Below are 27,990 nucleotides of genomic sequence, written 5' to 3' on the forward strand. Positions count from 1 at the left end.
CCTTCCTTCCTTCCTTCCTTCCTTCCTTCCTTCCTTCCTTCCTTCCTTCCTTCCTTCCTTCCTTCCTTCCTTCCTTCCTTCCTTCCTTCCTTCCTTCCTTCCTTCCTTCCTTCCTTCCTTCCTTCCTTCCTTCCTTCCTTCCTTCCTTCCTTCCTTCCTTCCTTTCTGTCTTAGAATCAATAATGTGTATTGATTCTAAGTCTGAAGAGAGGTAAGGGCTAGGCAATTGGGGTTAAATGACTTGCCCAGAGTCACATAGCTAGGAAATGTCTGAGGTCAAATATGAACCCAGCACCTCCCATCTCTAGGTCTGAGCTTTAAATACCGACCCCTAGCTATCCCTGGGGCCTTTCTTTTTAATCATTGACCTCCTTCAGAGTATCTGGCAGTGGGATCTCTGAGTCAAAGCACAGAGATTCCAAGAGGCAGATGTGGGAAGGGAGTACATTCTTGGCATAAGAAATTATCTGTGGGAAAAAAACAAGGAAAACAGGAAATGAAATGTTGTGTATGAGGAACAGTCAGTAATTGGACTGGAATGTGGAATGTGTGAAGGAGAATTAATTATGTGCAAGGAGTTGGGAATGTTATGCAGAAGCCAAATTGTGATGGGCCTTTAATACTCAACAGAAGGTAGCATTTTTTCATCAATGTAATAAAGGATCCCTGGAGCTTCTTGAGCATAGAAATGACATGACCATCACTTAGGTATGAGGAATATGTCTTGGAGAGTAAAGTGAGACTAATTGGAAATAAGGGAGACTAATTAGGATTATAGAATTAGAATTCTAGTCCTATCCTGTTCTTCTATGCTTCTAGCCAAGTATGACATTACTGAAAAGGTTTATGGTTAGACCAGCTATTACTTTCCTGAAAAAAAACTAAGGGAGACCTTCATGTCTCTAGGTCTAATAAAGAAAGATTTGTCCCACTTGTACAAGTGCAACTTTTGATGCTCCATTATCCATTGATATTTTACCTCCCTCTGATTATTCCGGAGTTGCTTGTTAGGTCTTAGTAGCTCATCTCTGAATGTGTTCTTTGGTTTCATGAGCTAGTCTACAAGTTCATTAATCTCCCTGACTCCTTGCTGTGTTTTCCCTGTACTTTCCCCCTCTCATTCTTTCATTGTTCACTTTAATCATTTGACTTTGTTTTTCTATGATTATTATTATTATTACTTAGTTTTACTTTGTTCTACCTATTGAGAAAATATTTTGGTCCAGATAATACTTGAAGTCTATGGAAGTCTTTCCCATGTAGCTATAGGCAATCAAGAAGGGAAACTTTCTTTTCTATTCAGTTAGGAGATTATCAAAGGATTATTTTTGATAGAAGATATTTGTAATACTCTAGAGCAGATATGATGAATATTATCAGATGATTTTTATTCAAATGAATAGAAGAGAATGTATATGAGAAATCTTAAGGAGACTGAAGAAGAATTAACAAATGATTCAATATGAGGGGAAATTAGGGAATATGAAGAATCAAGGAAAACTGTGAGGTTGTGAACCCAGATGACTGAAGAATTGGCAGCATCTTCAATAAAAATAGAGAAATTAAGGAGATGGATGGGTGTGGGGGGTGGGGTATAGGAAAGAAATGAATTCTGTTTCTGACATGTTGAATCTGAAATGTAAGCACATCTAATTGGACATGTCTAATAATTACTATAGGCATAGAGCTTAAGAACGAGACTAGGAGTGGATTTATGGATCTGAGAATTATGTACAAAGAGATGATCATTGAACTGATGGGAAATGGTGACACAATAATAGCTAACATTTATATTGTGTTAATATGTGTCAGGCACAGTGCTGAGTGTTTTATATTTATTAACTCATTTGATCCTCACAACAACTCTGTAATGTGAGTGCTACTATTAACTCCACTTTACAGATGAAGAAACTGAGATAAACCAAGATTAAATGACTTTCCCATGGTCACAAAGCTAGTAAATATCTAAAACTGGATTTGAACTCAGATTTTACAGGCTCCAAGATCAGTGTTCTATCCAGAGAGACACCAATCTGCCCCTGAGATCAGGCATCTGGAGGGAAGAAAAAAGGGACTAGAATAGAAGCCTGGAGATACTCAGTTAGGGAGTAGGATGCACACTTTGCTTGCAAAACTTCAAAGAACTTAGTATTGCTTGCAGTCTATATAAAGTTAGCTCTTGGTTTCAAATGAGTATTTTCAGAGTATCAAGGAATGATTCTTCTTTTTCTATACTTTTCCTTTTTGAAAAAGACATAAATAAATGCCATATTTTTATTAAAATCTTTATTTCAATTGATGTCATATCAATTCTATTATTATTACTATTATTATTTAAAACCCTTACCTTCTGTCTTAGAATCAATACTCTGTATTGGTTCCAAGGCAAAAGAGCAGTAAGAGCTAGGCAATGGGGGTTAAGTGACTTGCCCAGGGTCACACAGCTGGGAAGTGTCTGAGGCCAGATTTGAACCTAGGATCTCTCATCTCTAGACCTGGCTCTCAATCCACTGATCTACCCAGCTGCCATCTCAATTATTTTTCTCATTGATTTTCCTCTTATTGATTTGCTCCTCTGCCAATGAGTGAATTCCTCCCAGAGGTTATAATCAAACAATCACTCCATTAATCAAAAAACATTAATTAAGTACCTACCATTGGACAGCGAGGTACTACAGTAGATAAAACAGTTGGTAAAGCAATGGATAGACTGCTAGGAATGGCATCAGGAAAATAACTGAAAAATGATGGAACAACAACAAAAGCAACAAGAATGTGCCTACTATGTGCCAGGCACTGTGTTAAGTATCAGGGACCCAAAAAGAGGCAAAGGACAGTTCTTGTTCTTAAGAAGCTCATAATCAAAAGGGGGAAACAATATGTAAACAAATATATACAAAGGAGATAAATAGGATAACATTAACAGAAGGAATTAGAACTGAGAGAGTAGAAAAGGCTTCCTGTTAAAAATGGGATGTTAGCTTAAAGGAAGCCAGAGAAGGCAGTAAGGGAAAGGAGAGCATTTCAGCACAGAGACAGGCAAAGAAAATTCCTGGAGTGGAGAGATGGAGTGTCCTATTTTTGGAACAGAGAAGAGGCCAGTGTCACAGAGTCAAGGAGTACTGGGTGGAGAGGGGTTTTGAAAAAGACTGGAAAGGTGGTGGTGGTGGGGGATAGGTCATAAAGGAGTTTGAATGCCAAACAGAGATCCTAGAGGTGATAGGGAACCATTGGGGTTTTTTGAGTAGGAGACTCATATGGTTGGACCTGAGCTTTAGGAAAATCTTTTTGGTGGCTGAATAGAGGATGGAATGGAATGAGGAGAGACTTGAGGCAGGTAGTCCCATCAGCAGGTCATTTCAGTATATTTGACCATTCTAAAGAAAGACCTAGATCAGCCATCCTTCATTTTTTGGATTTCACCCCCAGGCCCCCTCATGTACACCCACTCCATTTATTGCTCTCTTTTAATATGGTCTTCCCCCTTTAGAATGTAAGCTCCTTAAGGGCAAGCGCCATCTTTTTTGTTTCTATTTGTATCTTCAGTTTTTAGTACAATGCTTGGCACAAAGAAAATGTTCAGTAAATGACTATTGGCTTGATTAGACTTACTCACTGAGATAAGTACTGTATTTGTGATCCCGCTGATATAAAGAATTCCCAGATGAGGCAACTACCTCTACCCTTAGAAGTCAGCACTTTTATCATAATTTTTAATCTTAGAGAGTGCCTAGAATACTGAGAAGTGAAGGCACACTTGCCTTGGTCACAAAGCCAATGTCTGTCTCCAGGTTCTGAGTTTAGCTCATTATTCACTATGCCATACTGCCTTGCTTATAGTGATGTCATACATTATAATAATCATATTCATAATATGAAACCACCTTTTCATCCCAGGCATGATGTCTTTTTTAAAGATTTAATTTAATTAAAAACTTTTAAAAATATACTTATTAACTATTACCACTACCACCAAAAAATTTAACTAAACAATTGCATAAAAAAAGATTATGTGCAAAACCACAAACTCTACAGTGTTTACAGTTTGTTTATAAATATATAATTACATATGTGTGCTAATAGAAACATCCTCTACTTTTGAGTTCATTTTGGATTTGTTTTACTTCTATACTTTTTCTCCTGATTTTGTGGCTGTTATTTTTTAATATAATTATGGTAAGTATTATCCTTATTCTCTTTTCCTCTCATTTCATCTCTTCGTATAGTTCCCTTCCTTTATGTTTCTAATATTTATCATTTCAGTAACATAATCCATTAAAATATTGCAATTCATCTGTCCATTTCTCCCATTTATTGCATTTGTTTTATTTCTAATTATTTTGTCATAGAAAACAAAACTTCCATGAATACTTTCATACAAACAGTCTTTTACTCTCTCAATAATACCTTTGGAGCCTTCCTCTAGTAATGGGATCTCTAGGTAGGTCAATGAGTATGGACAGCTTTTTGGACCTTTCTTGTTTTCTTAAAACAATAAAAATCCACAGTTGCTTTAGCAATGTAATATCAGGCCCATTTCTTCATGTTTCCATCAGCCTCTCTGGGTTCTCAGTTAACACATATTACCAGGATCACAATTTGCTAGACTGGTCCTTAGGCAGCGGACACAATCTGTTGCCCAGGCATGATATCTAGGCATAAAAGATAAAATTTTAAAATATTTGCCTCTATTTCGCTTGCCAATGTCTTATTTAACATTGTTGGGTAGCTGTTAATGAGAGCCAGCTGGTTTAATGGTTGAAGAGTCAGTATTGATGACAGAACATCAGGTTTTAAGCCCTATCTCTGGCACCTGCTGGCTGTTCTATCCTGGGCTAGTCACTTAGCATTAGTGTTCCAAGAAACGTTCTAAGACTTCAAGTTGCGGAACAGTTGCCAGTCTGAATTGGTCGAGGAAGTTTTGTTGTTGTTTGGTCATTTCAGTCATGTCTGACTCTTTGTGACCCCATTTGGGATTTTCTTGGCAAAGGTACTGGCATCATTTGCCATTTCCTTTTCTATCTCATTTTACAATTGAGGAAACTGAGGCAAACAGGGTGAAACGACTTGCTTAGTCACATAGCTAATCGGTGTCTGAGGCCAAATTTGAATGCAGGAAGATGAATCTTCCTGCCTCCAGGTCTGGTTTTCTATCCACTTTGCAACCTAGCTGCCCAGAGGGAGTTTAATCATAGAGAATTCTCTATACTAATAAAACAGCAGATCTAGGCCAAAAATTCATGAAGAATCCTCTATAAAAAGCTTATTCCAATGCCTTGTCATGCTATGAAAGTGATCCCAAGTTCTTGCAGATTATGCCAGCATTATACAAGCTCTGACAAGTCTTACCAAAGTGTAAAAAGCCTCTTAGTATATAGGCTTAGTGGACCAAGTTCAAAAGAGGTGTTTCACTTGAAGATTAGCTATCTGGTGATGAATTTATTTTGGCCCCAGCAACTGATTAAGTCAGATATGAAGTCATGGAATGGTTGAAGCCTGTTTTAGTGGAGTGACTTACCTATGTGGATGAATTGATCAGTCAGTCAATCAATAAGCATTTATTATGCTCTTATTATTGTCTGCCACTGTGCTAAATACTTGGGATACAAAGACAATTTAAAAACAACTCAAGGAGGGGGCAGCTGGGTAGCTCAGTGGATTAAGAGCCAGTCCTAGAGATGGGAGGTCCTAGGTTCAAATCTGGCCTCAGCCACTTCCTAGCTGTGTGACCCTGGGCAAGTCACTTGACCCCCATTGCCTAGCCCTTACCACTCTTCTGCCTTGGAACCAATACACAGTATTGATTCCAAGATGGAAGGTAAGGGTTTAAAAAAAAAAACAAATAAATAAAAACAACTCAAGGAGCTCACATTTGAATGGGGGAGACGATGTATGGAGGACAGCTATGGAAAATGCCAAGAGCTGAGAGAGAGTGTCTTACTTGAAGAATAGGAAGGTGTCTAGAGTCACTGAAATGAAGAGTATATGCTGGGAAATACATATGGTGTGGGAAGACCTGAAAGGGAAATATATGTGTGTATGTTTTTGGGGTAGAATATGTTATGAAGGACTCTGAATGATAAATAGAACTTTGTATTTGATTCTGGAGGTAACAGAGAGCCACCGGAGTTTATTAAGAAGTTGACACAATAACCTGCCCTTGAGAAAAATCTCTTTGATGGCTGAATCAAGTTGGAGCAGGGAGACTCTCCCTCTGCCTCCCCCCCCCCCCCCCCCCGCCCAGCAGATTATTATAATCATCCGGGTGTGAGATGATGGGGACCTACAGTCACCATGATGGTACCAGCATCAGAGGATGGAAGATGAGGTATATCAAAGATGAAATTGATAGGCTAGGATATCAGATGAGATACAGGGATAGTGAGGAGTTGATGACAGCTAAGTTGTTATCCTGAGGTACTGGGAGACTGATATTGCCCTCTATAGTAATAGGGAAGGTGGTTGGTGGGGTTAGGCAAAAAATAATGAGTTCAGTTTTTCACATGTTGAATCTAAGACATTTAATGGCCATTCAGTTTCAGAAGTCTGTAGCAGTTGGAAGATTCAAGATTGTAGATCAGCAGAGGTTAGGGCAGGATAAGTAGATAAGAATCATCAACACAGAAATGGTAATTAAATCCATGGAGGCTAATGAGACTATCACATGAAATAAGATAGGGGGAGAAAAGAAGAGGGTCTAGGACAGAAACCTGTGGGACACAGATTAGAGTGTCCTGGTTTGAGATCTAGGAAAAGAGACTCTAATAGATAGGAGGAGAACTAGGGAATAGCTGCATACTAAAAAACTTGAGAAAAAAGAATATCAAAGAAAAGAGGGCCATCAATAGTTTCAAAGGCTACCAAGACTTCCAGAACGTAGACTGAGAAAACAATTTTGGAGTTGTCAAGTAAGAGATCACTGATAATTTTGGAGAGAGTCAATTTGGAGGGATGCTAAGGCCAGAAGTTGAATTGTAAGGAGTTAAGAAGTGAGTGAGAGGAGAGAAAGTGGAGGTATCTACTGTAGATGGCCTTTTCAAGGAATTTAATCACAAAGGGCAAAAGGGCTACAGGATGATAGAGGGGATGCAATGTATGTATGCATGGATGAATGGTTGGATTGTGTCAGAGGCTCTTATATATCAGGAAAAACCCAGGTAGATTTAGATTGTCTCACATAACTGACTTGGTGACTAGAAAACCTGGGGACTTTCACTAAGTCATACCAATCAAGGTACTGTCACCAATTTCCCTTATAAATGCAGACTTTACAAGACTCCAAGAAGAAAATGTTTATTTATAAGTTGAAGAAAACAAAATGGTTTTTCATGAGACTCATGGAAAACACTGATTCCTGATCATGGGCAACCTTTCCCCAGAGTCCCACATAGCTTCAGTCCTTTTTTCTCAAAATAGGCTCCCCTTATACGTTACCTCTCAAACTTTTGCTTGTGCCACACATTGCAGTTTATCACAGTTCCCAGAAGGTGGCATGTGTCTAACTTGCAGAACTGCAGAGGGCTAAGCTGACTGTGTTGCTCATCTTCCTTTTATTGTTTTTTTAGTCAGCCAGGTGATAAACATTTATTAAGCATATAGTATGTGCTAAGCCCTGGGGATACAAACAGAGGCAGAAGGAACTCTCTCTCTGTCTCTGTCTCTGTCTGTCTGTCTGTCTGTCTGTCTCTGTCTCTTTCTCAGCTTATAATCTAATAAGGGAGTCACTTATTTTGCCTAGTAACTCCTCACATCACTCAGTTTACAGCTCTCACAACATTTTGAAAGGTGGCAACATTAATCATATTTTTCTAGAGGAGGAATCTACCTGTCTTGAAATAGAGTTAAATTTCTCTGCCAAGGGGCAGTTATGGGGCTCAGTGGATTGAGAGCCAGGACTAGAGACAGGAGGTCCTGGCTTCAAATCTGACCTCAGACACTTCCTAGCTGTGTGACCCTGGGCAAGTCATTTAACCCCCACTACCTAGCCTTTATCACTCTTTTACCTTGGGATCAACACACAGTATTGATTCTAAGATGGAAAGTAAGGGTTTAAAGAAAAAATTGGGACCAGACCAAGTCACCATTTCTCTGAATCCTCTTTCTTAGACCATGATTTTTATTGATTTCCAGTCTTATAAAGTTGCTTAGCTATTCATTCAGCGGATTTCCCCCCCCCCCCCCACCAGCTGAATTTGTTGGCTATTTCTATTACAGCTTAAAAGTCTATTACCTTAGGAAGAAGATGATGATGATAGCTAAGAGAAGACAGAAGTGGAGGAATGCCAAGATTAATAAGACTAAACAGAAAGAAACAGTGAAGGGGAAGGAAGTGATGGATGCTGATGTTCAGGGCTATCTCCCTGTCCTACTATATGATGTCTCATTCAATTAGACATGTAGTAGCCTTCCTTTTCTCCTTCTGACATAGACATTTGATAATGGAGATAGTAGCCACTATCCAGAAATGAGGATTTTTTTTTGTCATATATAATTTGTTCCTAGCTTAGCACTAATGAGAAGATTCGTAAGTGAGAAGAGTGGGTGGCCTCTGGGTAATACATACAATCATTCAAGCCTCTCATGAAATCTGTATCACATGGAGGACACAGAAAGAGGTTGGCTTATGTGATCCCTATGATTTTTTTGAGTTTCTTTTCTTCTGTGATTATCTTAAATATCTTCTTGCTTTCTTTTTATTTTTATTTTTAAAAATTTTATATTTTATTTGATCATTTCCAAGCATTATTCATTAAAGACAAAGATAATTTTCTTTTCCTCCCCCCACCCCCACCCCCCATAGCCGACGCGTGATTCCACTGGGTATCACATGTGTTCTTGATTCGAACCCATTGCCATGTTGTTAATATTTGCATTAGAGTGTTCCTTTAGAGTCTCTCCTCTGTCATGTCCCCTCAACCCCTGTAGTCAGGCAGTTGCTTTTCCTCCGTGTTTCTACTCCCACAGTTTATCCTCTGCTTATGAATAGTGTTTTTTCTTCTAGATCCCTGCAGATTGCTCAGGGACATTACACTGCCACTAATGTAGAAGTCCATTATGTTTGATTATACCACAGTGGATTAGTCTCTGTGTAAAATGTTCTCCTGGTTCTGCTCCTCTCACTCTGCATCACTTCCTGGAGGTCGTTCCAGTCTCCATGGAATTCCTCCACTTTATTATTCCTTTTAGCACAATAGTATTCCATCACCAACATATACCACAATTTGTTCAGCCATTCCCCAATTGATGGGCATCCCCTCGTTTTCCAGTTTTTGGCCACCACAAAGAGCGCAGCTATGAATATTCTTGTACGAGTCTTTTTGTCCATTATCTCTTTGGGGTACAGACCCAGCAGTGCCATGGCTGGATCAAAGGGTAGACATTCTTTTGTCACCCTTTGGGCATAGTTCCAAATTGCCCTCCAGAATGGTTGGATCAATTCACAACTCCACCAGCAATGAATTAATGTCCCTACTTTGCCACATCCCCTCCTTCATTACTTTCCTTTGCTATCATGTTATCCAATCTGCTAGGTGTGAGGTGACACCTCAGAGTTGTTTTGATTTGCATCTCTCTGATTAGAAGAGATTTAGAACATTTCTTCATGTGCTTATTAATAGTTTTGATTTCTTTATCTGAAAACTGCCTATCCATGACCCTTGCCCATTTATCAATTGGAGAATGGCTTGATTTTTTGTACAATTGATTTAGCTCTTTATAAATTTGAGTATTTAAACCTTTGTCAGAGATTTCTATGAAGATTTTTTACCAATTTGTTGTTTCCCTTCTGATTTTAGTTACATTGGTTTTGTTTGTACAAAAGTTTTTTAATTTCATGTAGTCAAAATTATTTATTTTACATTTCGTGATTCTTTCTATGTCTTGCTTGGTTTTAAAGTCTTTCCCCTCCCAAAGGTCTGACATGTATACTATTCTGTGTTTACCCAATTTACTTATGGTTTCCTTCTTTAAGTTTAAGTCATTCACCCATTTTGAATTTATCTTGGTGTAGGGTTTGAGGTGTTGATCTATTCCTAATCTCTCCCACACTGTCTTCCAATTTTCCCAGCAGTTTTTATCAAATAGTGGATTTTTGTCCCAAAAGCTGAGACTTTGGGTTTATCATATACTGTCTTGCTGAGGTTGCTTGCCCCCAGTCTATTCCACCGATTCTTCTTTCTGTCTCTTATCCAATACCAAATTGTTTTGATGACTGCTGCTTTGTAATATAGTTTAAGGTCTGGGACAGCAAGGCCCCCATCATTTGTGGTTTTTTTTTTCATTATTTCCCTGTATATCCTTGATCTTTTGTTATTCCAAATGAATTTTGTTATGTTTTTTTCTAAATCAGTAAAGAAATATTTTGGGAGTTCAATGGGTATGGCACTAAATAGATAAATAAGTTTGGGTAGGATGGTCATTTTTATTATATTGGCTCGTCCTATCCATGAGCAGTTAATGTTTTCCAATTGCTCAAGTCTAGTTTTAGTTGTGTGGAGAGTGTTTTGTAGTTGTGTTCATATAGTTCCTGTGTTTTCCTTGGGAGATAGATTCCTAGGTATTTTATTTTGTCTAAGGTGACTTTGAATGGGATTTCTCTTTCTAGTTTTTGCTGCTGAGCTGTGTTGGAGATATATAGAAATGCTGATGACTTATGTGGGTTTATTTTGTATCCTGCAACTTTGCTGAAGTTGTTGATTATTTCAATTAGCTTTTTGGTTGAATCTCTAGGATTCTTTAAGTAGACCATCATGTCATCTGCAAAGAGTGATAACTTGGTCTCCTCCTTGCCTATTTTGATGTCTTCAATTTCTTTTTCTTCTCTAATTGCTACTGCTAGTGTTTCTAGTACAATGTCAAATAGTAGAGGTGATAATGGGCATCCTTGTTTCACTCCTGTTATTATTGGGAATGCATCTAGTTTATCCCCATTGCAGATGATATTAGCTGTTGGTTTTAGATATATACTGTTTATTATTTTTAGGAACGACCCTTCTATTCCTATGCTTTCCAGTGTTTTTAAAGGAATGGGTGTTGTATTTTATCAAAGGCTTTTTCTGAGTCTATTGAGATAATCATGTGGTTCTTGTTGGTTTGCTTGTTGATGTGGTCAATTATGTGGATGGTTTTCCTAATATTGAACCAGCCCTGCATCCCTGGTATAAATCCTACTTGATCATGGTGTATGACCCTTCTGATCACTTGCTGGAGTCTTTTTGCTAGTATCCTATTTAAGATTTTTGCATCTATATTCATTAGGGAGATTGGTCTATAGTTTTCTTTCTCTGTTTTTGACCTGCCTGGCTTTGGGATCAGTACCATGTTTGTGTCATAAAAGGAGTTTGGTAGAACTCCCTCTTTGCTTATTATGTCAAATAGTTTGTATAGTATTGGGATTAACTGTTCTCTGAATGTTTGATAGAATTCACTGGTGAATCCATCAGACCCTGGGGATTTTTTCTTAGGAAGTTATTTGATGGCTTGTTGGATTTCATTTTCTGATATGGGATTATTTAAGAATTCTATTTCTTCTTCTGTTAGTCTAGGCAGTTTGTATTTTTGTATGTATTCATCCATATCACCTAAATTGGTTAATTTATTGCCATATAATTGGGCAAAGTAATTTTTAATGATTGCCTTAATTTCCTCTTCATTGGAGGTGATGTCCCCCTTTTCATCTTTGATGCTGTTAATTTGCTTTTCTTCCTTCCTTTTTTTCATCAGATTGACCAGTATTTTGTCTATTTTGTTTGTTTTTTTCAAAGTACCAGCTTCTTATCTTATTTATTAAATCAATAGTTCTATCACTTTCGATTTTATTAATTTCTCCCTTAATTTTTAGGATTTCTAGTTTGGTTTTCTGCTGGAGTTTTTTAATTTGATTGCTTTCGAGTTTATTTCTTTGCATTTCCAATTGATTGATCTCTGCTCTCCCTAGTTTGTTAATATATGCACTCAGGGATATGAATTTACCTCTGATTACCACTTTGGCTGCATCCCAAAAGGTTTGAAAGGATGTCTTACCATTGTCATTTTCCTCGATGAAATTATTAATTGGTTCTATGATTTCTTCTCTAACTAAACGATTTTGAAGTATCATATTGTTTAATTTCCAATTAGTTTTTGATTTGGTTTTCCATGTACCATTTCTGATCATTATTTTTATTGCCTTGTGATCTGAAAAGGCTGCATTTATTATTTCTGCTTTTCTGCATTTGTGTGCCATGTTTCTGTGACCTAATATATGGTCAATCTTTGTGAATGTGCCATGTGGTGCTGAGAAGAAGGTGTATTCCTTTTTATCCCTATTTATTTTTCTCCATATGTCTATTAATTCTAATTTTTCTAAGATTTCATTCACTTCTTTTATCTCTTTCTTATTTATTTTTGATTTGATTTATCTAAATTTGATAATGGTTGGTTCAAGTCTCCCACTAATATGGTTTTACTGTCTATTTCTTCCTTCAATTCTCCTAGTTTCTCCATTAGAAATTTGGGTGCTATATTATTTGGTGCATACATGTTGATTAGTGATATTTCCTCATTATCTAAAGTCCCTTTTAACAAAATATAATTACCTTCCCTATCCCTTTTGATCAGGTCTATTTTTGCTTTGGCTTTATCTGATATCATGATTACCACTCCTGCCCTCTTTCTGTCAGTTGAGGCCCAGAAGGTCTTACTCCATCCTTTAATTCTGACCTTGTGGGTGTCTACCCGCCTCATATGTGTTTCTTGAAGACAACATATGGTAGGGTTTTGGATTATAATCCATTCTGCTATTCATCTACATTTTATGGGTGAGTTCATCCCATTCACGTTCAAAGTTATGACTGTCAGTTGTGTACTCCCTGGAATTTTGATATCCTTCCCTAATTCTAACCCTTCTTCTTCAGCTCTACCTTTTAGTCCAGTGATTTACTTTAAATCAGTCCCCCTTGTCCCCTCCCTTGATATGTTTCCCCTTCTAGTCCCTCCCTTTTTGTTCCCTCCCCCTCCCCCCTCTTCTTCCCTTCCTTTTTTTTTTGTTCCCTCCCCCGTATCCCCCTTGGTTTTCCCTTCTCCCTTCCCTTGTTGGGTAAGATAGAATTCAAGATCCCAATGGATCTGGATGTTCTTCCCTCTCAGAGTTGATTTCCCTGAGAGTAAGGTTTAAGTAAAAACTCTCTTCCTCTCCTTCTTATAGGAGTTTTCTTCCCTTCCCCTTCCCGTGTGAATCTTTGTGTGAGAAAGATTATTCTGTTTGGTCTTTCTTTTTCCCCTATTTACACATTACATTTTCCCCACATATTAGTATACATAAATTGATATAAATGTAGTCCTTATAGAAGAGAGTTTGAGTAAAAGAAAAAGATAACATTTTTCTCCTTTTCCCTTTCCTTCATATTTACCTTTTCAGGTATTCCATGCTCTTTGTTTTTAGATATCGAACTTTCCATACAGCTCTGGTCTTTTCTTTGCAAAAACTTGGAAATCTTCTATTTTGTTGAATGCCCACACTTTTCCCTTGGAAGTATATGGTCAGTTTTGCTGGATAGCTGATTCTTGGTTGAAGACCCAGCTCTCTTGCCTTTCTGAAAATCATGTTCCATGCCTTACGATCATTCAGAGTGCAACTTGCAAGGTCTTGTGTGACCCTGATTGGCATTCCTTTATATCTAAATTGTCTTTTTCTGGCTTCTTGCAGGATTTTTTCTTTTGTTTGAAAGCTTTGGAATTTGGCAATTACATTCCTGGGAGTTGTCTTTTGGGGGTTTAGTGTAGAGGGTGTTCTGTGAGCTCTGTCAGTGGCTGTATTGCCCCCTTGTTCTAGAATCTCTGGGCAATTTTCTTTGATTATATCTTGTATTACGATGTCGAGTTTGCTGTTTATTTCTGGCTTTTCTGGAAGTCCAATTATTCTTAAATTATCTCTTCTTCTTCTATTTTCCAAGTCTGTCACCTTGTTGGTGAGATACTTTATGTTCTCTTCTAATTTCTTGGTCTTTTGGCTTTGCTTTATTAATTCTTGCTCATTGTCTTCGAGTTGCCTGATTCTGACTTTTAAAGCCTGGTTTTCCTTTTCACTTTGGTCAAACTGGTTTTGTAGATGCATAAATTTCTTTTGCATTATTTCCCATTTTTCCTCCCAGAGGGCTTCTATATTTTTGATCCTTTCCGATTAAAATTCTTCATGGGTTTGTGGAGAGTTTCTATTTCCTTTGGAAGGTTTCGGGGCATTTGCTTGTGTTTCCTCTTCTATCTCCTCTGTAGTTTGTATTTTTGCTCCATAAAATGTGTCCAAAGTCGCCCCCTTCTTCTTGGAATTTTGGGGCTTTTGTGCTTCTGTGGAGTTTGCCATCTCCATCTGAGTGGGGAGGACTAGCTTTTCTTATCTCTGTTTGGTGTTCAGAGGTTTTAGCCCTACACAGATTGTCCATTCTATGCAGTTGTTGTTCTGTCTTCCCCGGGAAGCCAGGAATTGCTGGTGTTTCCTTGTTATTGCCCTCCTTGGTTCCCTCCTGATGCTTCTCCGTTGCCTTACTTCCACGCTCTGAGCCTGGCTTGGCCCTTTATGCAGGGTGTTTGTTTCTGTGCCTTAGCCGGCCAGGAGAGCCAGCACTCTGAGGGGGGAGGGGCCGCGGCTTCCTGGAGCTCCAAGGGCTCCTGAAAGAATTAGCTTTCCCTGGGTTGAACTGAGTATGCTCTGAGGCAGGGACCTTCCATGAGACTCGGATGGAAGGATCCATCCAGGGGATACAAGCTCCCCCCGTCTCTCTCTGTTTCCCTGCTGTCTGGGTGCCCCCGCGACTGAGTCAGGTTGTTTTCAGGAAGTGGCCTTCAGAATAGCCGGCCCTTAGGTTCTGAGGTTCCCTCTGCTGCGTTGGACTCAGTGCTCTGGGTTGGGGGGGATGGGTCCTGGGACCTTCCTTCTGCCTACCCCTTAAGTCCTAGTGATCTCGGGTTCTGGCTTTTGGGGGGGGGGGGGGGCGTACCTTTTGATCCAGGTCCAGGAGGAGGATTCCCGGGGTCTATGCTGTTGTTTGTTTTGAATTTCGGTGCCCTAGGAGCATATAGTTTGAGTTCGGTAGGGAAGGGTTTCCTGAGATCTGAACTTTAGCTTTCCCTAATTCGCCATCTTGACCAGAAGTCCTTGCTTTCTTTTTATGAGAACAATATATATATATGTACATAAAACAATATAATATGTAACACAACAATAAAGGACATTTTCTGTATGCTTAAAAAAGTCAAACAAAGATAAAGGTTTTTTTTTTTTTAAGATCCAGAAAAATGTTGCATTCTATTTAGATGAAACCAAAATACTATGAGTAAGTTAGAGGAAATATTAATCTTTTAGATGGCATTGTCAATGCCATGTGTACTTGTTCCACTATAAGTACTTATCTACTGCACATAGTCTACAAAATGGAAATATTAATTTTTTCCATGAACAAAAATAGAATCGTGTGAGTAAACATCAGAAAAGAATTTAGCTATTGCTTTGAAAAGAGAAGCAAATGTTTTGCTTTGTTTGGCGTATTCTGTAAAGGGCCCCAGAATATTTATTTATGAGCTGAACTGGTTAGGTTAGTTTCTAAAAGTGACCTTCTGATGAAATCCGGAGTACAGGTTTGATCCTGTTAAGAGGTTTGATAGGAGTATGGTTGTAAGAGAAAGCCAGCTCATTATTTATGTTACTAGTCTCAAATACAGGTTCTCTCCTCATTCTTAAAGTTTTATGTAGTCAATTCTTGGGCACTGGGGTGTGTGTGTGTGTGTGTTAATTTTCTGCTTTGTTAGCTTTTAGGCTTTATCACCTTTTGTTGCATAAATAGAAGTCTTCCAAATCTATATCTCCTCCAGTTCAATCCTCTCGGCTCTGTTTCCTTCTATCTCTCTCTGCTTGAAGGATATCTATAGTTAGTTATTTTTTCTGTCATCTCAAATGTAGTATGCCTCACTCATCTTTTGCTGCTCCCTCCAAAGATGGCCACTCTTCTTGGGTGTGTGATAGTGGGAGTTCTTTTGGGGGAATGGATTAAAATCAATATTTACTCCGTATCACAGGCACATAGGAGAGGATTATGCCAGTTCAGTCAATACTTGGTATCTAGGAGATATTTACTGTGACAGTTGGGGCTCCTCTTAGAAGTTAACTCAAAGTTTTGCAGTTTATTACAGTTCCCAGAAAGTGGCATGTGTCTAACTTGCAGAACTGCAAAGGTCTAAGCAGCTGCTGTTGTTCATATTCCTTTTATTGTTTTTTTAGTTAGGCAGTGGATAAATATTTCTTAAGCTCCCACTATGTGCCAGACACTGTATCCCTGGGGATACAGAAAGTCAAAAGACAGTCCCTGTCACTGAGATCTTTTCCAACTTTAAGATTCCATGATTTTGATTTCAAAATTCCATGATTTCACATTCCATGAAAAAGTTCACTAGTAATGTATTAAAAAATACATTCCAGCTAGCAGAAAAAAATTGTAAAAATGGAAAGTTCAGCAATATTTAAAAATGTGTTTATTTTATAAATCATGACAATATTTACATATATTTGAAAGAGAATAATATATTGAATATCTCAACTTTTGGGATACCTTGTATATACAGAATACATTGTTCTACAGAAATTAAATTTCATGTTAATTATATATTGTCATGTTGCATGTTTTATTGGAGCTAAATGACTTTGGGACTCCATATAAATTATGGAGTCCCTTGTAATAAATCTTCAGCCCTCAGTAGTCCTTAATTTATAGGATGGACCACCACTGATTTGTTCTACATCTCTCTGACTTGCCCATGAGGATAATATTAATAATTTTGATTACTAATTAATGCTTTACTAAAATTGAGGCAAACTAGGTCTTTGACTTCCTCTTGCTGTTTGGTCTAGAACTTTGTTGAAAAAGGAAATGAGATCATTTATGATTTATATGGGCATTATTCCACCTTTTATAACTTGGCTTCTTTCCTAATTACAGTACTCAAATTACTCTTTCTAAGGAAAACATCGAGCAACAAATAATCTTCAAATCTAGAAGCCCTTCTTTAGTCATCTTCATCCTGCTTGACCTCTCTAGTACTTAATTCTATTGATCCATGCCCCCCTTTGGGGATACTTTCTCATCGCTTTGCTTGTATCTCTAGCTGATCTTCTATTTGCTTGATTGGATACTTGTCCTTTTGCAGTGCTTAAAATGGGTAATCTTCTATATTCTCTTAAGAGAGTCATTCATTCTCACGGTTTCACCTGAATTGTGGTTTCATAGCTTCATTTCCAATCCTGATCTCTCTTCAAAGTTTCAAAATTTTCCACCAATAATCTTTTAAACATCTCCAATATGTGTTTCCTCCTGGTGCCTCAGACTCTATCCATTCTAAGTAGAATTTTTCTAACCTATGTTCCAAAAAAACCTACTTTTCATTTTGACTTCACTATTTTCTTGATACCCATGTCATTCACTTGGTCTTCTCTGTTCGAAACTTTGATATTAGCTCAAACTTTTTCTTATATCATGTTTCCTCATATTCTTATGTCTCCGATTTTTAACTAAGTCACTAACATGTGAATTATATCTCTAAGATTTCTTGCATTTCTCTCCTTTTTCCCACTGCTTATCATGAAAGGAACAATGATTGAAAGGTCATTGGAGTGGCTATCAGGAGACCTAGGTGCTGATTCACCTAAGATGAGCCTTAAAAGATTTTAATAGGTAGGGAAGAGAAGATAGCACATTAGAGTTATGGGGCACTGCCTATGCAGAAAAAAAGTAGATGTAGCACTGGATAGAACTCTGGACTTGAAGACAGGAAAACCTGAGTTCAAATTCAATCTCAGAGCTTAATAGTTGTGTGACTTTAGACAATTCACTTAACTTCTGTTTGCCTTGGTTTCCTCAACCATAAATGAAGATAACATTGGCATCTTCCAAAATTCTACATGGTGTTAATAAAGGCAATGTTTGTGAGGATTTAGAAATATATGAGCCAGCATTGCTTCATTAAGGACAAGTCATATCAATCATTTCTTTTATTGATTGGGGGAGGGATGAGGGAATAACCATTTATATAGATTTTACTATGTGCCAAGTGCTTTTATAAATATTATCTCATTTTATTACTACAGGGTTACTAATAGGCTAGTAAGTGAGGGTAATTCTGTAGACCATGGATATCTAAATGACAGTAAAACATGTCAAAGAGTCTAGTGTTTCCCTTGAAAACAAAATAAAAATATATGGATGAATTTGAAGTGGGCTCAGAGCTGGCTGAATGACTCAAGAAGTAGTTGGGTGTGAACCAAGAAGGAGGTTTCATATAGGGTACCCCAGGCATCTCTTGGACAGTTCAGTATTTCTATTTTATAACTTAGATAAAAGCATAGATCATATGTTGGTTAAATTTGCAGATGACACAAAGCTGGGGGAGGACACCTACCATGTTGGCAAATTCAGAATCCAAAAAGATCTCTGCAGGCTAGAACAATGGGCTAAATCTAATTAGTTTAAATTTGCAGTAGTTATATGTAAAGCACTAAACTTGAGTAAAAAGAAATCATCCATATTAGTACAACATGGTGAAAAGGGGACTGGACTAGAGCAATTGACTTTCTTTATCCCCAGAACTTAGTACAGTATAAACACATTGTAAATATTTAGTAAATGTTTTTTTTTTTTTAATGACATTTGTATGAAAAAGATTCGGGGGATTTAAGACTATAAGCTAAAATTGAGCCAATTGTGTATTGAGTCAGTGAAAAAAAAAACTATTGACATATATTTATTAAGTGCCTATTATAAGAGAGGAACTTGGGCTAGTCAATCTTAGGCTACACTGAGACATAGTTTCTCAAGGGAGTTGTTGCATTGTACCCTGGGAAGAATCGATCTGAGTAGTATGCTCCTTTCTGAGTACCACTTTTAAGGAAGAACAATGACAAACACAGGGTGGGGAAGAGAACTGGAGACAATGCCAAATGAGCATTGACTGAAGAAACTTTTAGCTGGTAAACAGAAAGCTTAGAAGGACAAGATAAGTGTATTCAAGCATCTGGTAGAAGGGAGATCAGACTTGTTCCTCCTGGACCCAGAGGACATAAGTATGTGAAATGGGTAGAAATAGCAGCCAGAAAGGTAATTAGAAGTAACTGGAACTCTCCAAAAGTGAATGGGCAGCCTCAGGAGTCAATGGGTTCCTCTGCTCTAGAGGAAGCTCTGGCATAAGAACTGAAAAATTTCATTTCAGGGATAAGGATGACAATCATAATAACAGCAACAGCAGAATTTTAAGGTTTGCAAAGTGCTTTATACACATTATATCATTTGATTCTTACAATTCTATGAAGTACTATTATTTCCCTTTTAAAGATAAGGAAGCTGATGTTGAGAAAGTCTGACTTGCATAGTCATACAACTAATAAACATGTTAAATAAGATTTGAATTTGACTCTAAATCCAATATTCTATTCATTGTGCCACCTAGCTAGTGTAAAGGAAATTCTCATTCATGTCCAGGTTTGATATTTATTCTTCTGAGGTCTCTTTCTAGTTTTAAGATTCCATATTTCTATGATTTTGTAATTTGCTAAACATATTTTTTATATCTGATGCAATCTTATTAGACTGGATCCCCTTCCCCAAAGAGAGGAGGTAGAGCACACGAACAGAAATAGCTAGAACTGATGAGTCTATTTAGTTGTCCTTAACACAAAACAACATGCAGACCTCCATGTTTGTCTTTCTATGAGCTATTCATGCTTGTTGTATTCATAGGAATTTGGGCTATTAATTATTCTGGATTGGTACATTTGTAAAGGGATTTCATCCCTCTTTGTGTAAAATCTCTCTGAGCCACCTGAATTAAACCTGTAAAACTCTGGGCTAGAGGATGTAGAGGATGGGGACTATTTTGTGTGTTGTTCATCTGTTAGAAGGAGAACCAATATCTGAACTTGGAGTGGCTGTGAGGCCATAAGAGAATGTTACCTTAATAATATTTGCCCATTAGATTAAGCCCAGATTTAGATAAACAAATTCTCTCTCTCTCTCTCTCTCTCTCTCTCTCTCTCTCTCTCTCTCTCTCTCTCTCTCTCTCTCTCTCTCTCTCTCTCTCTCTCTCTCTCCTTCTCCCTTTTCCTCTCCCTCTCCACCATTTGGTAACAAACTGACAAATGCCTTCCTAGAAGTTTTGGTAGTGCTTCATAGGGCAGAGCCAAGGAATTTATAACCTAGTATTTCACTGTGTGTTCTTGGGCAAGTATGGCTTCATCTCTGAATTCTGTTGCCCTCAACTTTGAAAGGAGCAAGTTGGAGTGGATTACCTCTACAGACAATCCAGTTTCAATATTCTGTCATTTTGTGTATCCTGGTTCAATTTTTTTTTAAAACTCTGTGGCCTTAGTGAAATAGTTTAACTTCTTAATTCTTTTGAATCTTTTTCATTTATATCTGTGCAATACAAAACACTAGTTTAGAGGCAGCTAGATGGCACAATGGAATGAGCCAAGGTTAGGAAGAACTAAGTTAAAATAGCCTTGAACTCTCACTAGTCATGTGACCCTGGGGAAGTCACTTAACATATTTGCCTCAATTTATTGAATTGTAAAATGGGGATAATAGAACTTAGGGTTGTGGTGACAAATAAATGTGATAATATTTGAACAGTGCCTGGCAGAGTATAGGAATTTAATAAATGTTTATTTCATTTCTTTTCTTCCTTCCTATTTTTGGGGAAGGAGTAATGAATATGTTCTTGGTAGATAGTATAGTTGAACTCAGTTCCTAGTCTGATCTGAGAATGAAGTAGAGAAGACACAAATTATAGTGTTTGATAAATAATAGTTTATTATCAGTTTTCAAGGAATACAGTTTTCAAAATGTACCAAATGCCCTCAAGGGAACAGCAATAATTTTGAGGTTATCACAGTTGAACAACAACCAAAAAAATCAGTTATAATATACATTTCCCCTCCCCCTTTCCTTATAGATAACTTTCTTCAAAGTGGAAAGGTTACTTAAATGCATAGTTTCTCTTCAGCCACACCCCATTTCCTCCATATTTTTTTCTAGCCTAGAATAGTTGCTAAGTGGTTATCTTTCTTTTTAGGTGAAGTTTGAGTCCCAAATATTTGCTCTTTGGACAAAAATGTTGTCAATTTCCATTTTTAACCACCTTATCTAGTGGCTAGAGGGGACAACATGGTCCCAGTTGCTCATTCCAGTTGATTTTTAGTTTACTTATCAAAGCTGCTCTTAAGAGTCAGAGTTGGATAAGCACTATGGGGAGAGAAACCAATGAAACTGCATGCCTGTCTTGAGGCCCTTCCCCTCCCACCTACTCTATTGCATGGATTTGAAGGCAGTCCATGACTCTGCCCCTATAGCTTTGGCTTTGAGAACTGGTCAATTCGAAGTTAGGTAATCTCACTTCTTTCTTGGAATGGAATATCAGCTTTTATATCAGTAAATTTAATAACCTGGGAGAAACTCTGCCCACCCCCGCCCTGTCCCATCAAGTTCTTCAGATAAAAAAAATTCCCAAACTCCCAAACTGTATTGCCCTAAATGAATACTGCCCCATATTTAGTGTCAGGCTCCATGGATTTCTTCTCACCATTTCCTAACCAAGGAGCTAAAACACCCTATACCACTAAGTGGAATTGTTCTAAGAAACTACCACCAAATAGAAGACATTGAGTTGACATCTAGGTTTAAAAGAAAAGGACAAAAACAGCCTGCCCTATTCCCAGAACTAAATGCCACAATGAATAGCTTGGTCATAGTATACATTTTTCTTTTCTTTTCTTTTCTTTTCTTTTTTCAATAAGCATTTCAGTTATTTGTCATTCAGCTTTCTTTCACTTATAGTGATAAAATCTTTGCTCTTGGCAATACTCATAGAGAGGAGTGATGCTACAAGGGTAGTAGGAACCTGAATGTGTTCTCACCCTTCCATAATTTCCTCTTACTTTTAGAGAATCATCTACACCTTGACTGTAGAGGCTGCAAACTTCCTTATTTTCATGATTTCTATCCACTTGTGACTCATTGTTGATGTCCTCATACTGGATGAATGTGGAGCCAACTGTTTGTTTCCCAAACTCACCACAGATACTATTTGAACTGAACTTGTGCCTTCCCCAATCGGGTGTGTGTTCAGTCACACAAGATTCACAACTTCCAGAGCTACAGTACTGAGCTGCACCTGAACCTTGAGGTCCAGAACTAGAAGACTGACAGCCATATTGTGAATAGGATTGATCGCATCCAGACCCACATTGTCCATAGCTGGAGGACTGATATGAGCTTGAACTATGTCCTTGTTGTCCACAATTCATTGACTGACCACCTGAGCTAGAGCCATATTGATCCTGACTACATGATTGGCCAGAGCCAGAACCACAGCTAGAGGACTGACCATAGCCAGACCCATATTGTTCATAACTAGAGGACTGACCTGAGCCGGACCTGCATCGTCTATTGCTGGAGGACTGATGTGAACTTGAACTGCGTCCTTGTCGTCCACAGCTCTGTGACCGGCCACCTGAACAGGATCCATATTGTCTTTGACTAGATGATTGTCCTGAATAAGACCCATGTTGTCCAAAGCTAGGAGACTGACTAGAGCAAGATCCATGTCGTCCATAGCTGGAGGACCTATGTGAACTGGAACTACGTCCTTGGCATCCACCTGAACTATATCTATATCTTCTCTGGCTGGAGGATTGACTTGAGCCAGATCCACAGCTTGAGGATTGGCCATACCTGGATCTCTGTTGACCATAACTAGAAGACCGACATGGGCTGGACCCACATCTCCCATAACTAGAGGATCGACGTGAAGTGGAACTATATCTACGTCCTCCACAGCTCTCTGATCGACTACCAGAGCTGGATCTGCATCGTCTCTGGCTGGAAGACTGACTTGAGCCAGAACCACATCTAGAGGACTGACCATAGTTGGACCCATGTTGTCCATAGCTAGAAGACTGACCTTGGCTGGACCCACATTGCCCATAGCTACTATGTCTCTGTGGTCCACAACTTTCTGACTGACCACCAGAGCTGGATCCACATTGTCCATAGCTAGAGGATTGACCAGAGCAAGATCCATGTTGGCCGTGGCTAGAGGACTGACCTGAACCTGAACCATGTTGGCTGTGGCTAGAGGATTGACTTGAGCTTGACCCATGTTGGCCATATCCAGAGGACTGGCCTGAACTGGATCCATGTTGGCCATAACTGGAGGACTGACCTGAACCTGAACCATGTTGGCTATGACTGGAAGACTGACCTGATCCTGACCCATGTTGGCCATGGCTAGAGGACTGACCTGAGCCTGATCCATGTTGGCCATATCCAGAGGACTGACCTGACCCTGAACCATGTTGGCTATGACTGGAAGACTGACCTGATCCTGACCCATGTTGGCCATGGCTAGAGGACTGACCTGATCCTGACCCATGTTGGCCATATCCAGAGGACTGACCTGACCCTGAACCATGTTGGCTATGACTGGAAGACTGACCTGATCCTGACCCATGTTGGCCATAGCCAGAGGACTGACCTGAACCTGATCCATGTTGTTCATAGCCAGAGGACTGACTTGAACCTGATCCATGTTGGCTATGACTGGAAGACTGACCTGATCCTGAACCATGTTGACCATGGCTAGAGGACTGACCTGATCCAGACCCATGTTGGCCATATCCAGAGGACTGACCTGACCCTGAACCATGTTGGCTGTGGCTAGAGGATTGACCTGAGCTTGACCCATGCTGGCCATATCCAGAGGACTGGCCTGAACTGGATCCATGTTGACCATAGCTGGATGACTGACCTGAGCCTGAACCATGTTGGCTGTGGCTAGAGGATTGACCTGAGCCTGAGCCATGTTGGCCATAACTAGAGGATTGACCTGATCCTGATCCATGTTGGCCATGGCTAGAGGACTGACCATAGCTGGAGGACTGACCTGAGCCTGACCCATGTTGGCCATATGCAGAGGACTGACCTGAACCTGATCCATGTTGACCACAGCTAGATGACTGACCTGACCCTGAACCATGTTGGCTGTGGCTAGAGGACTGACCATAGCTGGAGGACTGACCTGAGCCTGACCCATGTTGGCCATATCCAGAGGACTGACCTGAACCTGATCCATGTTCACCATAGCTGGATGACTGACCTGAGCCTGAACCATGTTGGCTGTGGCTAGAGGATTGACCTGAGCCCGATCCATGTTGGCCATATCCAGAGGACTCACCTGATCCTGACCCATGTTGGCCATAGCTAGAGGACTGACCTGAATTTGATCCATGTTGGTCATATCCAGAGGACTGACCTGACCCTGAACCATGTTGGCTGTGGCTAGAGGATTGACCTGAGCTTGACCCATGCTGGCCATATCCAGAGGACTGGCCTGAACTGGATCCGTGTTGACCATAGCTGGGCGACTGACCTGAGCCTGAACCATGTTGGCTGTGGCTAGAGGACTGATCTGAGCCTGAGCCATGTTGGCCATAACTAGAGGACTGACCTGATCCTGATCCATGTTGGCCATGGCTAGAGGACTGACCATAGCTGGAGGACTGACCTGAGCCTGACCCATGTTGGCCATATGCAGAGGACTGACCTGAACCTGATCCATGTTGACCACAGCTGGATGACTGACCTGAGCCTGAACCATGTTGGCTGTGGCTAGAGGACTGACCATAGCTGGAGGACTGACCTGAGCCTGACCCATGTTGGCCATATCCAGAGGACTGACCTGAACCTGATCCATGTTCACCATAGCTGGATGACTGACCTGAGCCTGAACCATGTTGGCTGTGGCTAGAGGATTGACCTGAGCCTGATCCATGTTGGCCATATCCAGAGGACTCACCTGATCCTGACCCATGTTGGCCATAGCTGGAGGACTGACCTGAATTTGATCCATGTTGGCCATAGCCAGAGGACTGACCTGAGCCTGATCCATGTTGGCCATAGCCAGAGGATTGGCCTGAGCCTGATCCATGATGGCCGTGACTGGAGGATTGCTGTGAACTAGAGTAATGTTCTGATCCACCACAACATTCTGAATGACCACTGGATCCAGACCCATGTTGTCCATAGCTAGAAGACTGACCTGAGCCTGACCCATGTTGTCCATAGCTAGAAGACTGGCCTGAGCCTGACCCATGTTGGCCATAACCAGAGGACTGACTTGAACCTGATGCATGTTGGCCATATCCAGATGACTGACCTGAGCCTGACCCATGTTGGCCATAGCTGGAGGACTGACCTGAGCCTGATCCATGTTGTTCATAGCCAGAGGACTGACCTGAACCTGATCCATGTTGGCCATAGCCAGAGGACTGACCTGAGCCTGATCCATGTTGACCATATCCAGAGGACTGACCTGAGCCTGATCCATGTTGGCCATAGCTGGAGGACTGACCTGAGCCTGATCCATGTTGGCCATAGCTGGAGGACTGACCTGAACCTGATCCATGTTGGCCATAGCTGGAGGACTGACCTGAGCCTGATCCATGTTGGCCATATCCAGAGGACTGACTTGAACCTGATCCACGTTGGCCATAGCCAGAGGATTGTCCTGACCCTGATCCATGATGGCCATGACTGGAGAATTTCTGTGAACTAGAGTAGTGTTCTGATCCACCACAACATTCCGAATGACCACTGGATCCAGACCCATGTTGTCCATAGCTAGAAGACTGACCTGAGCCTGACCCATGTTGTCCATAACCAGAGGACTGACCTGAGCCTGATCCATGTTGGCCATAACCAGAGGACTGACTTGAACCTGATCCATGTTGGCCATAGCTGGAGGACTGACCTGAGCCTGATCCATGTTGACCATAGCCAGAGGACTGGCCTGAGCCTGACCCATGTTGGCCATAACCAGAGGACTGACCTGAGCCTGATCCATGTTGGCCATAGCTGGAGGACTGACCTGAGCCCGATCCATGTTGGCCATATCCAGAGGACTGGCCTGAGCCTGACCCATGATAGCCATGGCTGGAGGATTTCTGTGAACTAGAGTAGTGTTCTTGTCCTCCACAACTCTCTGAATTACCACTAGATCCAGATCCATGTTGTCCATAGATAGAAGACTGGCCTGAGCCTGACCCATGTTGACCATATCCAGAGGACTGACCTGAGCCTGATCCATGTTGGCCATAGCTGGAGGACTGACCTGAGCCTGATCCATGTTGGCCATAGCTGGAGGACTGACCTGAACCTGATCCATGTTGGCCATAGCTGGAGGACTGACCTGAGCCTGATCCATGTTGGCCATATCCAGAGGACTGACTTGAACCTGATCCACGTTGGCCATAGCCAGACGACTGACCTGAGCCTGATCCATGTTGACCATAGTTGGAGGACTGACCTGAGCCTGACCCATGATAGCCATGGCTGGAGGATTTCTGTGAACTAGAGTATTGTTCTTGTCCTCCACAACGCTCTGAATGACCACTGGAACCTGACCCATGGTGTCCATAGCTAGAAGACTGGCCTGAGCCTGAACCATGTTGACCATATCCAGAGGACTGACCTGAGCCTGACCCATGTTGACCATAGCGAGAGGACTGGCCTGAGCCTGACCCATATTGGCCATGGCTGGAGGACTGACCTGAGCCTGATCCATGTTGACCATAGCGAGAGGACTGGCCTGAGCCTGACCCATATTGGCCATGGCTAGAGGACTGACCTGAGCCTGATCCATGTTGACCATACTCAGAGGACTGACCTGAGCCTGACCCATGTTGGCCATAACCAGAGGACTGACCTGAGCCTGATCCATGTTGGCCATAGCTGGAAGACTGACCTGAGCCTGATCCATGTTGGCCATAGCTGGAGGGCTGACCTGATCCTGATTCATGATTACCATAGCTGGAGGATTGATGTGAACTGGAATAATGTCCTTGTCCTTCACAACTCCCTGAATGGCCACTGGAGCCAGAGCCATGTTGTCCATAACTAGAGGACTGTCCTGAGCCTGATCCTTGTTGTCCAGATCTGGTAGATTGACCTGTGCCTGACCCATGTTGTCTATGCCTAGAGGACTGATTTGAACCTGAACTGTATCCTTGTCCTCCCCAACTTCCTGATTGACCACTTGAGCTAGATCCATGTCGTCTCTCTCTGGATGATTGACCAGAACCAGACCCAAAGCTAGAGGACTGATTTGAGGACTGACCTGAACCACATTCACATTTTCCATGACTAGAAGACTGTCCTGAGCCTGACTCATTTTGTCCATAGTTGGAGTACTGCTCTGAGCTAGACCCATGTTGTCCATACTCATAGGTAGATGACTGATTTGCCCCAGATTCAGGCCGTTCATAGCTAGATGATTGATGTGATCTGGACCAATGTCCTTGTTCTCTTCCCCTCCCTCTTTTGGATCCTTCTTCTTGTACCCCAAATCCCCCTGTCTGGCTATTGCTGGATCCATGTCTTTGTCTTCTCCATCTACCTGATTGATCTGTGCCTGATTCATATTCTTCTCCTCCAGATTTTCTGGAGGGGCTAATGCTTGAATTACGTCTCCTTCCCCACTGCTCATTATCTTTGAACCCATGTTTCTCTTGGCTACTACTCCTTGAGTAGCTTGAGCTTGATCTGTGATAGTTCTTCCCTGATCCCTCCCCATTTCCTGAATAATCTTTCTTTCTCCACCCAGTAGAGCTATACTTATGCCCATGTTGCTTGCTCCCTTGTGATCGCCCAGACCTGGATGAACCATATTCTTCTCCTGAACTCCAACTTGAGTGACTGGAGCCTGACTCATGCCCCTTCAACTCTTCTTGATCCTCTGTTTCACTTTGTTTCTCCTGGTGATGGCGACCTTGTTGCTTTCGCTTTGACCCTGAAGCATGGCAGTACTCTTTGCCAACAGATTTGTTGCAGGCCATGGTCAACTTGAATACCATTAGCAGATACTCAGTAAAGTCCACTCTTCTATCATGGTCCCGGTCCAAGATTTGCATGAAGATATCTA

The 27,990-nt window shown here is 40.6% G+C and overlaps 1 protein-coding gene across 1 annotated transcript; it reads right to left on the reverse strand.

Annotated features, from left to right (window-relative positions):
• Positions 1–356: 356 nt before the first annotated feature.
• Positions 357–27,890, reverse strand: LOC100019988 (uncharacterized). The gene is made up of 3 exons (XM_007485473.3): positions 24,130–27,890; positions 22,438–24,090; positions 357–467 (listed from the first exon to the last, which is right to left on the reverse strand). Exons 1-3 carry the CDS (start codon positions 27,778–27,780, stop codon positions 357–359), a joined length of 5,415 nt encoding a protein of 1,804 aa, XP_007485535.2. The 5' UTR covers positions 27,781–27,890.
• Between the last annotated feature and the right edge of the window lie 100 nt (positions 27,891–27,990).

Source organism: Monodelphis domestica, chromosome 2, assembly GCF_027887165.1.
Source record: "Monodelphis domestica isolate mMonDom1 chromosome 2, mMonDom1.pri, whole genome shotgun sequence".
Taxonomy (NCBI): domain Eukaryota; kingdom Metazoa; phylum Chordata; class Mammalia; order Didelphimorphia; family Didelphidae; genus Monodelphis; species Monodelphis domestica.

Excerpts from the sequence above, each read along its gene's own strand:
- LOC100019988 (XM_007485473.3), bottom strand. The coding sequence starts at position 27,780 with ATGAGTCAGGCTCCAGTCACTCAAGTTGGAGTTCAGGAGAAGAATATG. Across the intron at positions 24,091-24,129 it reads TGAACATGGATCAGGTTCAG|GTCAGTCCTCCAGCTATGGT; the intron begins GTCAGTCCTCTG and ends GGTCAGGCTCAG. Across the intron at positions 468-22,437 it reads ACGATGCAGGTCCGGCTCAG|ATAATTTCTTATGCCAAGAA; the intron begins GTCAGTCCTCTA and ends TTTTTCCCACAG.